Source organism: Rhinolophus sinicus, chromosome 17 (genome assembly GCF_057876585.1).
Source record: "Rhinolophus sinicus isolate RSI-liver-muscle chromosome 17, RSI-T2T, whole genome shotgun sequence".
NCBI classification, from domain to species: domain Eukaryota; kingdom Metazoa; phylum Chordata; class Mammalia; order Chiroptera; family Rhinolophidae; genus Rhinolophus; species Rhinolophus sinicus.
This window is the reverse complement of record NC_142517.1, coordinates 99,448,072-99,465,783: the sequence shown is the minus strand read 5'-3', so window position 1 is coordinate 99,465,783 and position 17,712 is coordinate 99,448,072. Positions and strand designations below refer to the sequence as shown.

Below are 17,712 nucleotides of genomic sequence, written 5' to 3'. Positions count from 1 at the left end.
GTCTATCATAAATCAACAAACAACAAGTGCTGGCAAGGACGTGGAGAAAAAGGAACCCTCGTGCACTGTTGGTGGGACTGTAGATTGGAGCAGCCACTATGGAAATCAGTATGGAAGTATCTCAAAAAACTGGAAATGAACCCAGCAATTCCACTCCTAGGTATCCAGAGAAATCCAAAATGCTAATTCAAAAAAACATATGCATCCCTATGTTTATTGCAGCACTATTCACAATAGCCAAGACATGAAAACAACCGAAATGCCCATCAGTAGACGACCGGATTAAGAAACTATGGTACATTTATACAATGGAATATTAATCGGCCATAAAGAAGAATGAAATCTTACCATTTGCAACGATATGGATGGAGCTAGAGAACATTATGCTAAGTGAAATAAGTCAGACAGAGAAAGACAAATACCATATGATCTCACTTATATGTGGAATCTAAAGAACTGAATAAATGGGCAAACTAAACAGAAATAGTCTCAGGGATATAGAGGAAAAACTGAGGGTTGCTAGATGGGAGGGGGGTAGGGATGAGGGAGAGGGGGATAGGATTAGAAAGCACAAATTGGTAATCACAAGATTGCCACAGGGATACGAAAGACAGTTTGGGGAATATAATCAATAATGTAAAGATTCTGTAGGGTGTCCGATGGATACTTGTCTTATTAGGGAGTCCACTCCATGGACAGTGTAGATGCCTGACCATTGCACTGCACATCTAATGCTGAAGCTGAATAATAATGTCAAACATATATAGTCACAGGATGTGGAGTGCAGCATAGGGAACAGAGTCAGTGGAACTGTAACAGCTGTATACGCTGTCAGAGGGGTAGTAGATTGGGGGAAGGGGCTATCACTTTGTGAGGGGTGTAAATGTCTAACTATTATACTGTTTTATACAACCAAAACTAATTTAATAAAGCAAACAAACAAGGTGAGGCTTTCTGCCATTTGCTGTCTGTAACTACTTCCCTGTCTCTCTAACCTTCTGTATTTCTGGCTGCCGTCCTTCCTGTCTGGTCTAAATAACTTCTAGACAGCAGAAGAGCAGAAGGTATTTTAGGCATTGATCTGCCTTTGGCAACTCCCCACCCCCCAGGGAATCTCTCCTTTTTGCTGTGAGCTAAGAGTAGGTCTGTTATTTTGAGAAGAGTGTTAGCCTTTACTATACTTATTTTAAAACCATATTAAAGTGACACTTAAATCATTTTATCAAACTTTGCATCAAATTGATCATAAAAGCAAATCCTACATGGGGATGTTATAGACATTAAAATTCCTCACACATTGAATTTTCCCTTTTTTGATTCCCACTGGACAGGACCAGATGAAGGCTACTCTGATGGAAGGCTTGCCGGATATTTGGCAGTTGTTTCTAACTTAATTCCCACACATGGATGAGTAGACCTGGGGGCCCAGCCTCCTGCTTATCATTACTTCTGTGTTACTGGATGTATCCAAGTGTTATTATAACAACAGGCTTAGACTCAATAGTAATTGACAACATAAAGTGGTAGAGAATCAGTTTATGTGGCTTTTACCTATTTGGATTTAATTCAACTAATATTATATCATAAAACTGGGTATCATGAAAGTTTAGGAGCAACACACTGTTAATTATACTGTTACATAAAAGTAGTTGTATGCAGATTTTCGACTAAGAAAAAGGTCATTGCCCCTAACCCCCACCCCCAATGGTTTCAAGGGTCAACTGTCAAGGGTCAGCTGTCATTCATATTGACGATGTGCCCATACTTGAGTACCCCCCTCCCCCGCGCCTCTTTTTAAAGCATTTTTTAAACTAATGAAAACTTGGCTACGGAAAGTGATGGGAGTGGTGTTTTCTCTTTAACACGCTGCAGCTCTTTGATTGTGTTTCCCCTGTGCTAGGTGGGAGGCATGTTTGACACCGTGCAGCGGAGCACCCAGTGGACAACAGACTGGGCCCTCCTCCTCCTTCAGATCATTACTTCCGGGACCGTTGACATGCACACTAACAAGTATGTCCTCACCGTGTCACCTTGCGTCCCCTGCATGCGAGGCAGGGGCTCGGAAACCCCGACTGCCCATCTGCCGCATCTTGTTTTCTTAGGTACCATTGAGTAGTAAAAAGGCTTAACTTAGTACCTATTTACTTAGGTACCTGAAGTAAAAAGGCTCAGTTATTTCAGAATGTCTTGTTTTTACTGTAAGGTAAAAATAGTTATTTTCTGTCCCCTCTTAGTGAACTATTCACAACAGTTCTTGACATGCTGGGTGTTTTAATCAATGGAACACTAGCCTCTGACCTATCAAACGCATCTCCAGGGGGTTCTGAAGAAAATAAACGCGCATACATGAATTTAGTGAAGAAACTGAAAGTAAGTTTGTGACCTGCTTGTACACTTACATGAGCTCAAATTGTTTACAGATATGTTATTTAGTACATTCTCTATCTTAATTTACTAATCATTAAATTAAACATTACTTATTGCATCCTAGTTAATGTAATGTGATTATTTTGCTATTTGCTTTACCTTAGCTTCCCAGTACCCAAAAGTCTAAGCATATAGCTTGAAGATTTTTCTTTCAAAAAAATTTATATTCATAAAACATTTTAATTTTTTAAGGAACTTCAGAAATCCATTCTCAAATATCTAACCAAAATGGCAGCATTAGATTCAGGAAAAATCTATGCTTGGACTGCCACAGACAGCTGAAAAATAACTACTTGCATTGATATTTCTAAATCCAATTCATTTGACTAACCACTAACACAATCTTTGAAATAAACTGTAATTAAATGGCCTACAAAAAAATCAATATATCTGGTGAGCTTACAATAAAATAACTGGTGGTTACCTTATGGTCTGACCCTGGATTTGAGAACGTGTTCATGCTGCAGCTCCTGCCTTCTGATTCCAATTACAGCCCTGGATTTTTGTCATTTCAGCACTGGGATGGTTGTTGTGTAACAAGCCTGCCTTTGTATGTGTTCTATTTTCTATCTAAAATGAAGAAATGAAACATACTCACCCCTCTAATTGAGAGCTGTACCACAAATTATGTTCAAGGTTAAAGAACATTCCATCTATAAAAAAGGAAATATTTCATAAGGAAACTTCCCTCTGAGTAACTTGAGTAACTTTTGCCTTCATTGTAATTTCTGTTCCACTTCTCTCTTCTTCTTTTTTTTTTTAGAAAGAGCTAGGAGACAAGCGGTCAGAAAGTATTGACAAAGTTCGACAGTTACTACCTTTGCCAAAACAGACATGTGATGTCATCACTTGTGAACCTATGGGTTCCTTGATTGACACAAAGGGAAACAAAATTGCTGGATTCGACTCTATAGATAAAAAACAGGCAAGAGTAAATGTGTATTTCTTCTTTATTATGTAAATACATAAACTTACAAAAAGAAAATATATTTTCTTACCTTCTTATAAAGGACATAAAACAGCTTAATTTTACAGTTTCCTGATTTTTAAAAGCCTATTCTTATCATTTAACTGCAATGGTCATTGGCATTATCATATAAATAAATCAAATCTTTGAAGATCTTCATTTAAAACTGTATTTGAATGTAAGTGAATTTCTGAAGCTCACCAACAGAAGCTAAGGAAAAACCTTGGTGTAAAAAAAAAAAAAAAAAATAGGCTAGCAAAGTCCAGATCTGATTTTACTTCAGAATTGGAAACAGAATATGTTTAGATAAGAACATTTTTACTGATAAATGTCCTCATGTAGTTAACTATTTTGAGTGATAAATATTTAAAGTGATGGTACTTTATTTTCTTACCAATTAAACAATATCGAATGAACACTTGATTCATATAGATATTAAACAAGGTTTTCTGTAATATGGGAAGAGCAGTCCGTTATTCTTCCAAGAAACATGAACCGCCAGAAATTTACAAAATCTCAGAGACAAAAGACAGAGCTCCGACCCTCAAGTAGTAGATAGGCAATTACAATGTGCTGAGATGTGTGTGTCATGTTACAGAGTGTAGGGGGACCCTGAGAAGGAGCCATCACATTCACATGGGAGGAAGGGGGTTAGAGCAGGATGCCCAGGAAAACTGGCGCTTAAATCATTTTGAAAGATAGAGAGTTACCTGGGAGATAGAGAAAAGTGTGATACATTCAAGGGAAGAGTTTATGCAAAGGTATGAAAAAATGTGGCTGACAGGAGAAATGCAATGCTACAGTAATTCACATTGAGTATTTATACATACCAGTGCGGCTGTGGAGAGAGAAACAACTAAAATCATGGGCAAGTAGAGTTTGCAAGCACCAGTGGGCTCTCTAGTGGTTAGACATTTAGAAACCATTTGGATATGTGGTTGATATCCAGCCACATATGTGGATGATAACTGAGCCTCAGTTTTGGCCAAAACCACCTTTGGAAGAGTATGGGTAGGTAAGAACGGGAGCACCCACATCTTATGGATGTGAGTAGTTATTTTCAGGGTCATTTTGAAGAAAAGTATTTTCAAATTGATATGCCAAGGAAAGTACCAAGAGACATCACCGATGAATATTAAAAGTAAGAAACTCTGATCTTCAGAAACAGTAACATTTTTCTCTTCAAGTTTGAATTGAAGGACTTCATACAAATGAAGTTGGTACAAGTTAATTTTGTTGGTACAAGTTAATTTTGAGTTATTCAGAGACTGGCTTAATAAGTACATGGAAAGTGCCCGTATTGAATCAAGTCCATTCATGTTTGGATTGAAGTTCATTTGAGCCCAATTGGAGGCTGAATGTAACTTGACTGTTAAGTTTTGTTTCATCCTAAAAACAATAAGTAGATTCCAAAGGCTTATAACTGATTGTAATTTAGTACAGTAAGATCAACTTTGCCGTCCTTCTTAGAAATTTTCTTGCTAAAAAAAAAAAAAAAAAAAAAGCGAAGTGAAAAAATGCCATTTTAAAGTAAAATATACTGGGCTATCTGGTGTTACAGCTTGAACAGAGCCACATGTGGCATAAAGAACCGTAGAACGGAGCTTTAAGATGTGGATCTAGCCACAGCTCCCTAGTGGACTAACTGTGTGACCCCTGACTAAGTAGTTAGCCTGTCGGCTGTATGCGAAGCTTCTCCCTAAGGCCCCCACCAGCCAAAATGTTCCCTGAATCCATGTCCTAAGCAAGCTCAGCCTCTATTCAGGAAAAGATCTGAACATGTGGTCATAGAGTGTTATTTCACCATAGGGTCTCCAGGTCTCTACAAAGCAGAAGGTGTCCCCGTGGGATTTGTTTGAGGGTCAGAAGAACCCAGCTCCTCTGTCCTGGGCCTGGTTTGGGACAGTCCGAATGGACCGGAAGGTGATCAAGTATGAGGAGCAGCATCACCTCCTTTTGTATCACACGCACCCCATGCCCAAGCCCCGAAGTTACTACCTCGAGCCCCTGCCCCTGCCTCCCGAGGAGGAAGAGGAAGAGCCCACATCTCCTGTCTCTCAGGAACCAGAGAGGAAATCAGCTGAGCTGTCAGATCAGGGAAAAACCACAACAGATGAAGAGAAGAAAACAAAGGGAAGGAAGCGCAAGACAAAATCAAACTCAAGAGTCGATGTGAGTACGGGAAGTAGAGATATCCTCGGCTCCATTAGCATCTAGTAGATTTACTAGCTTCCAAATTATATCCCTAGAAATTCTGCTTAAAACAGAAGCCTTTTTGTAACAGTTATCCTAATGAGGCCCTGTCATAATTAACAAAATGACACAGACCGTGACTTGTCCCAAACAACAGGGTTATAGCTTTTAATTTTTCCTTCCCTATTTTTCATAATCGTTTAATTTTAGGCTTCCTTTGTGAATACTATTTATTTAACATTTCAGGGTCTCATAATTTCTCAAATTTGTAAACGTGAATTTTTCAGACCTATAAAATCTCATCCTTTTACATATTTTTGTTATAAGCCATGCCTAAAATATTTATTGTATTTTGGGAGTTGATGTCTATACTAAGTAAACATAAAAACACTATTTGCTTTTCCCTCGATAGAGCTTCATCTAGTATATAAAATAGGATGTTTCTGAGACTCTGTATTTTACGATTCCGTCTCACTCTCTTGTACATCCTAGTTCTTTACCATGCTTTCAGACTTTATAAAAGATTTAACAAGTGTAATTTAAAATAGTTTCACTTCTTGTTTGCCTATTAGCCTTCCCTACTTGTAGCAACATTTTCTTGAAAACAACAGAAATCTATGATATGGTAATTTAGAAATGATTTTCCAGAACTTATAGAATTAATGTGTAAAATAGCTGTCCGTTCAACTTCACCTGGAAAATACTTGAGAGAGAATTTGAGACATTTTTCTATGAAATTTAAGATTTTTCTTGTGCAGTAGAAAAAAAGTATTCACAATTTAGTGTTCAGACATCACGACTAATTATTTTTTGTTCACCTATGTCAAAACCAAAACATGTCTTTATCTAGCTGATAGTTTGGTGATTGATAGTCTAGAAATGACTGCTGTCACTTTTGGATGTCACTTGAATGTCAGCACCCTCTTTCCGTATATTCCTTTGTCACGAAAGGGGTGCTTAATAAGGTTCAGACTGCCACTCCCCGAAATCTGAGCCTCCTAACCTGTCTATCTGAATGGACAGATTTCTGTTCTTTTCAGATGCAAAAGACCTAACACTCACCATCTCATTCCCCAGTGAGTCCTGGTCATGTCTTCTCCCATTCTACTCCTGAGGCTGCCTCTGCCCAGTGGGATATAGTGCAGGTTTTATTTTTCTGAGATTTTCTTTTTCCTTCAACTCTTAGGACGAGACTAGAGAAGGAGGGATGATGGGGGAATTGAGATATTTCAGTTGTGATCCTCAGAGACTTTGCAGCAGCTATAGGGAAGAAGCAGCTCTGGGCAGGAGACGTGGGGGCACGGGGGACAGGGAGGACGGGACATATCAGGATGGGACAGTTTGGGATAGGATGGGTGTTTGCAAGGTAGGGCTGGCATCTACTGCTACAGAGTGCTGTCTTGAAAATTGGAAATAAGATACTGTGTATCCGGGGACTAGTTTGAAGTATTGTGGGCCTTTCTGGTATGATTCTCATCTAGACCCAAGGTATCAGGAAGGCCTTGTAAGATGAAATGATTGGGAGACTTAGCAACTGAATATGCTCTTTCAGCTGTAGGTGGTGGCCAATACTGGCATTTTAAATGTACTTTTAGTATTTTAAGAACAGAATTCAGAAATGATTTTTTTCCATCTCCCCTCACTGTACCCAAGTACTTTTTAAGTCAAGGAAAAATCTTAACTTAAATGAGTGTTTTGCAGACAATATATTGAGACTCTTGCTTTCCATCTTCTCCTTTATAATAATAGCCTTATTTGCTGGGATAGGGCCTATCTCAAATAACACGATAGGAAGAATTTGCATTAATTACCAATGTGATGTGTGGAGTTAAGTAACTTTTTTCTTTTCTTTTAACTTTATGTTGAAGGAGTACCCGCAGAGCAGCATATACCGAGTGCCTCCTAATTACTCACCCATTTCCTCCCAGATGATGCACCATCCACAGTCCGCCTTGTGGGGCTACAACCTCATGGCTCAGCCCCAGCAGCCTGGCTTCTTCCTTCAGAACCAATCTCTTACTCCCGGTATGTGAAGACAGCACAGTCGTGTCCCCCCAAGATGAGAAATGGCTTGGGTTTGTCCTCTGTGCCTGGGGTTCCCTTGCTTTTATTCTGAAACCTCCACCCAACTTGGAAGTTACAAGAGCAAAGCGCTCAGCTGACATTTCTGTAATTCTCTCCATTCAGCCTATTCTTTCTTCTTCTAAAATAAGGTTTCAGTTAGGAGTTTATGTGCTGACTTTGGAATTTTCATCCAGTGCTGGGAAGAAAGTAGCCCCAGATGAAAATCTGAGCTGTAAGATCTGAAGTTGATCAAAGTTTTACATTGTGAAATTTGTGCCATTACATTTTTATCAAATATAGTTCTTACCAGCATTTTAAAAGATTAGGCAATCTTGCACAGTGTCCTTTAGTATTTTCTTATGTTATGAATTTTAAATTTATACCATGAAGGATTTCAGAAATTTGGTTCAGCAAGTAGATTTGGGTGTCAACAAGGGAAACTACCATATCCAGAGGAAATGTTCCAAATGTTCCCGATTTTAGTGTTGCTTTGATTCAAGCTAAGGTAGATTTTATATCTAGAATGAACATTTTCTAAATAAAAAAAAAAAGTCTTTTAGTTAGAAAAGGATCTAATTTTCTTTCTAAAAGAATGTCTGTTTTAGCAAAATAGGTTACTTTGAAATCTCAGTCTGCATTTTGTTAGGATGGGCCCTTGTAATATATAATATTTGTCTTATTGTATTCTGTGGCAGTGTGATTATTTTTCTTTCATCGTAAGTTGAGTATGACATTTTGAAGCATATAGAGGGAAATATTTGATTCTTGGCTTAGAGCAGGGGAGAAGCCATATTTTGTCCTGTAAATGGAGGTTTATAGAGCTGGCCTGGGAGTTAGAGTTTAGGTTCAGGTGTGGCTCTGCCACTCTCCTGCTGTATAAGCTTGGCCAGGTCTTCATTTCTCTGTGCCTCAGCTTGATCACCGGTACAATGTATATGCTGATACATACCGTAGGGTATGTGATTCAATTATTCACTCAACAAAATGTATGGAATTTCATGATGAGCCAGACCCAGTTTGGGGAGTTAAGGTTTGCAGTAAACAAAATGGATAAAATGCCTGTTGTTTTTTGAAGAATGAAATAAGGTTTATGTTACACATACGTGTGTGTGTGTGTGTGTGTGTGTGTGTGTGTATGTGCATAATTTAAAGTAAGTTTGAAAAACTATAACCCTAGAAGATGCCTGACACCACATACTCAGTAAATGACCTGAATAGATTCCCACCTCAGGGCTTGGCACTCGCTGGTCCCAGGGCCTGGAATGCTCTCCCTCAGACATCTGCGTGGCTCACTGCCCTCCTCCTTTGGGTTTGCTCACACACCACCTTCTCAGTGAGTCTGCACTGACCACCCTGTTGTAAATTGTAAGCCCACCCCTCCCCTGCACTCTGTTACCCTCCCTTCTTTGTTCTCCACAGCATCAACACTTGCTTTTATGTACTATTGATTTACCTACCTGCCTGCCCCAGAATGTAAGCTCTGTGAGGGCAGGTGTTTTTTTGTTTTGTTTTGTTCACTACAGTAGTCCCAGAACTTACAGCAACATCTGACTTTTGTAGGCTCTTTAAAATAGACTGTTGAGTAAATAAATGTAGACTACAAAGAACAAACTAGACTTAATGACAAATGTGGAAAATCATACATGACAATCCTCTTTTTGACTTGCTCTTTTCCGTTGCAAGGTCCGTGTGAACTTTTTAGCATTTGAAACTTTGTAGATATTGAAGTGAAACACAAGGACTATCTGAGAATTGAAGGCTAAGTAATTTACAAAGGCACATACCCTCTGCCCCTAGAATGTATTTGTACATTGAGGAACCAAAAGGTATTTGTAAGGTGGGGAACTTGTGTATTAGGTAAGTCTTAGGTGTGATGACATGTGAGAAACAAATGTGAAGAAAACAATTATTTATGGGAATTTTGTATGTGTGTGTGAAATAATAGATTTTCATAAAAACATAAATTCTATGAAGTTGAGGAAGAGTATGTACAATATGTTTCCATTTATATATAGTTAAAATGCCAAATAGTATCCCTACACACACACACACACACACACATCTTTACCAGTCTCTCTCTGTTTCTCATGTGTACACACCAGTATGGTAAATTTATAAGGAAATGTATGGAAATAATAAACACCAAATTCAGAATAGTATTTGATGGGAGAAGAGGAGGAAAGTAATTAGGTTGGAATATACAGAGGGCTTCAGCCATATTATATTTTATGTTTTAGTTGATTTAGAAGTATAAGATTATAGGAAAGTTAGAAAGATTAAAAGAATGTAGACCATAGTCGAATCTTTAAAAAGAATGTCCTTTATCTATAAAATTAATCAATTAAATTTTTATGTATTAGTATAGTTCCCATTCTTGTTTCAACAAAAGTTACCTTGCCATATGTTACTCAAATAAACTTCCCATTTTGTTCCCAAATGTTCTTCAGATGCCACCGAATTAATCTCATGAATCACATTGCTGATTGTGGTACTGAGTCTTTAAGAGAATATGGGTTTTTCGAGTGAACAGTTTTAAAATATTTCTTCCCATTTTACAACTTGCTTTAAAAAAAGATAAAACATCTTTTGTGAGGTATTTATATAGAAGTTTTCTTGTTCACATACATTAAAGAATATAAACTATCTGGTGAATGAAGAATTGGCACCTACTTTGAAGGCAGCAAATGTTGAAATTTTTTTTTCCAATCTCTTAAAGGCATTTGACAATTTATAAATGCAAAGATGTTAAGGGTTTCCACTGGTTTCATAAGCATCACTATAATCAACATTTCTTGTTTATTTTATTTCTAGCCTTCAGAAAAGATGTGTTTTGTCTTTAGAATCGAAGTATTTGAAGTGTCCAAACATTTCAGGTTTTTAAAGTCTTTTAATGCCTCTCTACTACAAAACAGGCGTTTTCATTTTGCCATGGTAAAGAAGCTTAAATAGCACGAGCTTCAAATTTGTTTAAAATTACAAAAGGGTTTCTGTGCCTGGCTTAGAACACTACAAAGGCAGTACATTTTATGCAAATAATAAGTTTCTGAGGGCCTTCCGTAGCTTAAAACCCACATGATTCCGAAATTATGCCGCCGACTCTGTTTCGGGCATTTTGCTTTATCCGTTCAAGTGGGACCTCCATGAAGTCATTCAGATATTATACTCCACTCTTCCATCATCCTCCCCGTCCTTTAGAAGTTAAGCAATTTTTTTTTAATTTAAGTTTATTGTCATGACAATTGTTAGTAAAGTTACATAGATTTCAGGTGTACAATTCTGTATTACATTATCTGTATCTCACATTGTGTGTTCACCACCCAGAGTGAGTTCTCTTTCCATCACCATATATTAGACCCTGTTTACCCTTTTCTAGAGACCCCTCCCCCTTACCCTCAGGTAACCCCTAAACTATTGTCTATGTCTATGAGTTTCTCTTTCTTCATTTGTGTATCTTGTTCTGTTGTTTTCAGTTAGAAATTACTCAATTTTTAACAGATCTCTGGTATCTGTGTAGGGGTGGGGCAGTGCCTTATTTTCCATTTTGCTTCATCAAGTGAGGCTTAGAAGGTCAGGTTTCTGCGTTTTGATAAAATAAGGGCGACCTGTTGCATCAACGTATAGAAAGCAAGCCTTTCCTTCTGGTCACTTTTGCAGGTGGCTCCAGGCTGGACCCCACAGGCTCCTTTGTCCCCACCAATACCAAACAGGCTCTTTCCAACATGCTGCAGCGGCGCTCCGGTGCCATCATGCAGCCACCTGCCCTTCATGCCATCACGTCTCAGCAGCACCTCATACAAATGAAGCTCCTGCAGCAGCAGCAGCACCAGCGGCTCCTCAGGCAAGCCCAGGCTCGACCTTTCCAGCAGGTTTGTCCAGATCCCGCGCTGGAGTCCTCTGCATGTGGTGATTTTCCTCTGGCTGGGGACGAGTGTGGAGTATGTGGCATGTTCTTCTTGAGTGTGTGTCCCTGCATACTTGGGTGAGGGCAGGTATATCTCTCTTGTACAGGTTTGTAACTTCTCCTTGCATTTTACTGTTGTCATTGATCAAATAAGAACTCGAAATATTTCAGGTTCATTAAAAGTATGCCTGAGCACAAAAAGGAGATCTAATGACTTTCTGGTCAATTGGAAGTAGCAGGACTTTCATCCTGGAAGTGACCTTGTCTGAGCACTCATCCCTGTTATAATTATCCCCAAGTCCTGTATTCCTTTTATCTCTACTTTCATGTATTATCATTATTTGATGTATTACTTTGAGGTCGTATCTCTGAAGCCCTGATGTTTCTTAAGTTTTCTCCTATAGTGCTTCCTGCAGACTCTATTTTTAGTGCATACTTAATAAGGTATATAGCAGACAAAGAATATATTACAAATAACAGTCAGTATGTGGAAATCTTTAATTTAATCCTTGATTTATATTATTTCTATCTTTATGCCTCATAACCCCACTTAACTTTTTAGATAACAGTAATTGTTTAACGAAATAATGGTAGAAGTCACACAAAACTTAGTATAGACTCATGAAACCCATGAATCTGTACAAATACATTAAAATAAAAAAAGGGAGGCTTCTTTTTCTAGTTTCTATACTTTTTGTATCTTCTAGTTTTTCTTAAAAAATACACTATTTTGATAATGAAAATAATAATGATAATAATCAGCTAACACTAGTAGAGATAGCATTTATTATTTGCCAAAACACTTCCAAGCACTTTGAATGTATTTTTTATCTTACATCTCACAACAAACCTATGAATTAGACACGTATGATCCTCAAAGGAAGTAGCCAGCCTACAGGTGTATGCTGCTCTAAGAAAATCCATAAAACTTCTAAATCAGCAAGAAATTTTAATGCTTTTAAAAATATATTCTTTGTACTTTGGGTAGCTTTCTAGACACATCTCCACTGTATACCTTCTGGCACTTCTGTATTCAGTCCACTGAGTGATTCGGGGGGGTTGGGGGTGCAAGTAGTTTAGCAATGCATTCTTAAACATGCTTCCCTTTTTAAATCCGTATTATGAGAAGGACAGGAAAGAAGAAACTAGTTGAACTGCATGAGAATGCAAACGACAGTCACCACAGACTTGTCTGTCCTTGGACATCTAGTTTTTGTTCAGACTCCCTACATAGGTGTCAGTTAGGGTGGGCCTAAGTTGCCTCTTACACAGAAATGATGACGATTTGATTAAAATATTTAAAAAGCTTTGGTTTCACTTAAATACGCTGCATGTTTGGAGCCATTTAAAACCTCAGTGGGAGTTTAGCTCTTCTTGGGGATGAACAAAAATAATTAAGCCATTATTTCAAATTCTTACTGAGATTTACTAGCAGTTGAGTAATCATTCCACTAGGATGCATTTAGCTCCCTTTTAAAGTAATTTAAGCCTAAGTAAAATTTGCCTTCCAATAAGTTTATTTAGTTTTTCATGTCTACCTTTTCATCACAAGGTATAATTTGCCTTACTAATAGTCCACTTGCAAACTATTACTGCTAAATTCAGTTATGAATTGCTCTAAGTGGTTTTTAGCATGGGGGACAAGCTGGCCGGGCAATTCATAGGTAAACACGCCTGTCTTCTAAAGGCTCACTTCCTCATGTAAGCCATGACAGGCAATTTCCCCTAAAACAAACATTGTATAAGAATTAAATAGAATAATCTACATGTCATCAAAGAATCCGTGCCTATCTAGAGAAGGTAGGCTTCTGACCTAAAGTGTAGCAGAAGGACCCCATTACTGCCACACTTTCCTCTAATCACTCAAAAATACCTGACTGTTCTCTTACACCACCTAGCGTTGTACTGCTTGTACTAACAGGAATGAACTCAGTTCCTTCTTTCTCTCTTTTGTACTCACTCTGTCAGAATGTTGGATTTTTCTTTTTTCTTTTGAGAAATCAGGAATTCCTTCTTCAAGTAGTAAAAGCTCAACTTCATAATACTGATTGTACAATAGTGCCCTCCCCCCCTCCCCCATATTCTTTTTTAACAGTTGAAACTGGCATTGGAGTCTCTGAAGGAAGGGCTTTCAGAAGCAGAAATGTTTTTCTCAGTCACCCTTCTGAAAGTGTTGGATAACTGAGGAAAACAGTGTTCTTATAAGGAAGAGAATTGCATATATGGTGCAGTCATAGGGTAGAGCGGTCCTACAGAGTACCTGAGAAGCTTCTAGAGTGCCTGCACCGAGGTGGTTCTGAGGGAATGTTGGCTCCTTTCCTCTCTCCTAGTAGATCATGTACAAACTATTAAATTACGTGAATCTAGCGACATATGATGTTGTGGCAGAAAAAAATTCTTGTGCTAATTCTTAAAAATCTAGAATAAAGGCAGAATTAGATGGACTATAACTGATATTGATGAGCTGTTTTCATATATCGTTCTGGTGCACTTTGTTTTTGTAATAAGCACTGACGTGTATTCTTCATGATAAGAAACGATAGAGAATTGTTGATTCTAATTTTGGCAAGAACATTGTCTCAGGTTAAATGCCTACACATAATGTGATTCCTCCATAGCTACGTAAGAACTTATAATGGGTTTTTTTGTTGTTGCTTTTTTTTCCCATTCTTGGCTTACAGAGAAAATGAAATAGGTATCATTTTTCTCCTTATCCTAGCAATTTTCTAATGACAGAAATCCATTTTCTTAAATGTAACAAATGTGTTGGAGAATTGCCATGTATCTTAACCTTTAAGACTAATCTTGGTGTTTTAGCAGATGCTTTTAAAGACTGGCTGGTTTGTTCAAGCCTTGGCTACGACTGCTCCCTAGGCCAGTGTGTGATGCCCCCCTGCCTCCCCCCACCCTTTCTTGCATCAGGCATTGGGTCTGATCATACCATCTTTTCATCTACTGAGCACAGAGTAAAATTCTGAGATGTTGCTTGAGCGAATTCATGTTTTGAGCAGTTGTTTCCAAAAGCCTAGCGTTTACAACAGCCTTAATCCTTAGCAACCTGATTGTTACTCACGAACCCAGAGCTGTTCTTCTGAGTGCTTCCAGAAGCTGCTCCCAGCAGTGGCCTCTCCTGTGGTGGTTTTGAAAACCTCGATGGGGCAGGGAGGACACAAATTCCTGAATTCTGGGTATGTCTCAGAGCTCGCAGGGCCTGCCTTATCTTCCCGTGTAACGGGGAGAAGTTGATGTTTGGAGGAATCACCTAGCCTTAGATGGCGCATCTTGGACTCCAGAGTATCATTATAAAATTACTCTGATTCTGCTGCACAGAGTGAACATCGGCTTTAGTCACTCATGGATTATCTATTACGGACCATCTTATAGTTCCTCAGGGACACAGTGTAGCGATTAAGACACTGGTATAGTGTCGAGAAAACGTGCTGAATAGCATGAATATTGTAAGGCATTTTTAATCCAATTATTTGATGTGATGATTGTTGCATAAGCAGGTGTATTTTCTTGAAGCTTTAGTGCATATTGACATGCATAAGGATGTGTTGGCAAGGAAACTCGTTTTTATTCTTGTTAGCCTTCATCCAGGAAAGTCAAACTGATCACTCTCCATTCCTTACTCAATGCCCTTTATTAAAATGGGACACAGTGTAGCGATTCTGTTACCATTCTGTGCCTCCTTGTCTATAAAATGGAGCTAACGCAATATTTGCTTTATAGGGTTCTTGTGAAATTAATTATGTAATATATTTAACAACCTTTGATCAGTGGCTGGCGCACATAGTAAGTGCTCAAAAAATGTTAGCAGCCATACTTACCATTACTGTTTTATGGTTGTATTAGTTCGGAGACAATCCCTATCCCATAAAAAATAACCTTTATTTTCTTAGATTAAAAGAGAATAAAAGCACATCAAAGCTTTATTTGCATAATTACGTTAATTATCCCTAATAAGCGTGGTGCTCAGTGGTCACCAGTAGAAGAGACCAATAAAAAGGAATGTTGTTTAGTTTTTCTAATAGCCGTTTTGGTTTTTTCTAGTGGTATGTTTTTACTCTCTGAATTCTGTGACAGAAACTTTAGAGGGGCTGATTCCAATATCAGTGTTAAAAATAGCACTGTTTTGTATCTTCCACATAGCCTGTCACAAAATGTAGAATATTGATAACTGCAAACTGATGCTTCAGTTGTTTTCCAATCACCTTTTTCTTATGCTCAGTATTTTTCTTGTAACAGAAAGCCTCACTTCTCCACCCCCACAATATCAATCTCCTGGAGCAGGGGCTTTTTACGTTTTTTTGTTTTGACACAGGAAAGGGACTTAATTTCATGCCTTGGTTGATGATATAACTTTATCCTGATTTCTCCCTTTCAATGTACAAAATCATTTTGTGTTTTAAATGATTCTTATTTGTAATAATGAATCTTATATGTGTTCTTACTTGTAATAATAAATGCCAGGCTTCTTTTTAATAATGCCAGGCAGTTTATTTTCAGAGTCCAAAGAAAGATAGACAAAAGATATGTTTTGCTTAAATTGATGGAGACAAATGTGGAAGGAAGCAATTGGTTATAGGCTACATACAGATAATAAATCAGAAGGATTTGCATGACATTAAAGAGGAAGATTTCTGACAGAGAACAGAAATGATGTGCTCAGTTACAGCTAGTGGGTACTGATAAGAACACTAATTTATCACCCCTGGAGCAGGTGCCGTCATTGTGCATCCAGACAAAGGCATGAGGTAACTTAAGGAAAGAACAGTGACTGAGTCAGAGCCTCCCAGAGCTGTTAGCTCCTTGGCAAGAGTGAATCTGTAACTTCCTGAAAACATGCCTCTTGGATTGATGAAACCCATTTAAGTTGAGCAACCAACCTTTTTGTTTCCTGCCATACGGATGTGGTATCCCTTGGAACACCTGTTTCCTTCCTTCGCTCTCTCCCTCTTACTCCTAAGGAGTGTATTTTATACACACAGACAAGAATAGAAAATAATATAGCAACACTAATAAACTTACCACCTAGCTTTATTAAAAATGTTCTGCCATATTTGCTCTAGATCGTTTTTTGAAAAAAATAAACTATTGCAGATATGGATTATTTCTTATCTCCTTCTTATCTCTCATTTTCCTTCTTACCTATAGAGAGGTAATCACTATCATGAATTTAGTGTTTTTCTGTTTTGTGAATGTTTTTATACTTTTAATACATATTTTTGCATCCATTTTGACATAAGCATTATATAGTATTACTTTCAGATTTTAAACTTTATATAATAGCCGCACACATGTATTATTGTATTGTTTTGCAGCTTTTGTATTTTGACGACTTTTGAATTATATTGACTTTGTTACACTTAGTTCTATTCATTTGTTTGTCCTGGTTGAATGCTATTCCATTATGAATATTAATATTTATCCATCCTCCTGTTGATGGCTATTTAAGTTTTTTCCAATTATCGCTTACTGTGAATAATGCTCCAGTAAACATTTTTGTACATTTCTTCTATACGTATGGAGGGTTTTGGGTGTATACTTGGAAGTGGAAATGCTAATTTGCTATCCAAAGTGGTGATGAGTCCCGTGAGTTATAAATGAGTGTTTTCCTTTCTCCACATCCTCACCAACCCCTAATATTGTCAGACCTTAATACCAGCTATCCAAGTTCTCCCTTCTATAACTTTCCTGATTGTGTAATTTGAGCAAATTTCAAAATAATTTGATTCTTATTTGATAAAGATGGGCAAAATAATCTCATTGAAACAAATCTTGGGTTTTGACAATTATCTTTAATGCATTTACTCAGAGAGTGTAATTTATAAACATCTCAGTGACAAAAATGAACTTAAGAGAACAAAAACAACTGAACTAGTAAATATGTCCTAAACCACTTTATTTTGTTCCTTGGATGGAAACCATGTCCAGGGAAGTGGGTACTCTCCTTATTACTTATTACCTGGTATTTTTCTATTTATTTGAATGATGAGGAAGGTGCTCATTTTATTTGCTGAAATTGTGATCTGGAAGAAGTGTACAAACCTTGATTTTTATGAGAGGGGAGCAGATTGCTGAAGAGGGGTGAGAGAGTGGGCCGCTGATAGTGGTGGTGGTTGTATCTAAAGACAAGTGTCCAGACACAATGAATCAT

General features: G+C 37.8%; 2 protein-coding genes across 20 annotated transcripts in view; one reads left to right on the top strand and one right to left on the bottom strand.

The window, feature by feature from the left end:
- The window catches only part of P2RY12 (purinergic receptor P2Y12), a 48,978-nt gene extending 45,983 nt beyond the window's left edge, over positions 1–2,995 (bottom strand). For 3 of the 5 annotated variants that reach the window (XM_019748871.3, XM_019748875.3, XM_019748874.3), the window contains exon 1: positions 2,852–2,995. The gene's annotated coding sequence lies outside the window, so the exon portion shown is untranslated. The remainder of the gene's footprint in view (positions 1–2,851) is intronic. The other 2 variants (XM_074333660.2, XM_074333668.2) reach the window with 2 other exon arrangements.
- The window catches only part of MED12L (mediator complex subunit 12L), a 319,885-nt gene that overhangs the window by 269,307 nt on the left and 32,866 nt on the right, over positions 1–17,712 (top strand). For 10 of the 15 annotated variants that reach the window (XR_016019521.1, XM_074333588.2, XM_074333592.2 and 7 more), the window contains 6 exons: positions 1,901–2,010; positions 2,235–2,370; positions 3,191–3,358; positions 5,204–5,566; positions 7,456–7,612; positions 11,306–11,517. Coding sequence is in view for 14 of the 15 variants with exons in the window: in XM_074333588.2 (XP_074189689.1) it covers positions 1,901–2,010; positions 2,235–2,370; positions 3,191–3,358; positions 5,204–5,566; positions 7,456–7,612; positions 11,306–11,517 (1,146 nt within the window). In the remaining variant the exon portion in view is untranslated. The remainder of the gene's footprint in view (positions 1–1,900; positions 2,011–2,234; positions 2,371–3,190; positions 3,359–5,203; positions 5,567–7,455; positions 7,613–11,305; positions 11,518–17,712) is intronic. The other 5 variants (XM_074333597.2, XM_019748866.3, XM_074333611.2 and 2 more) reach the window with 2 other exon arrangements.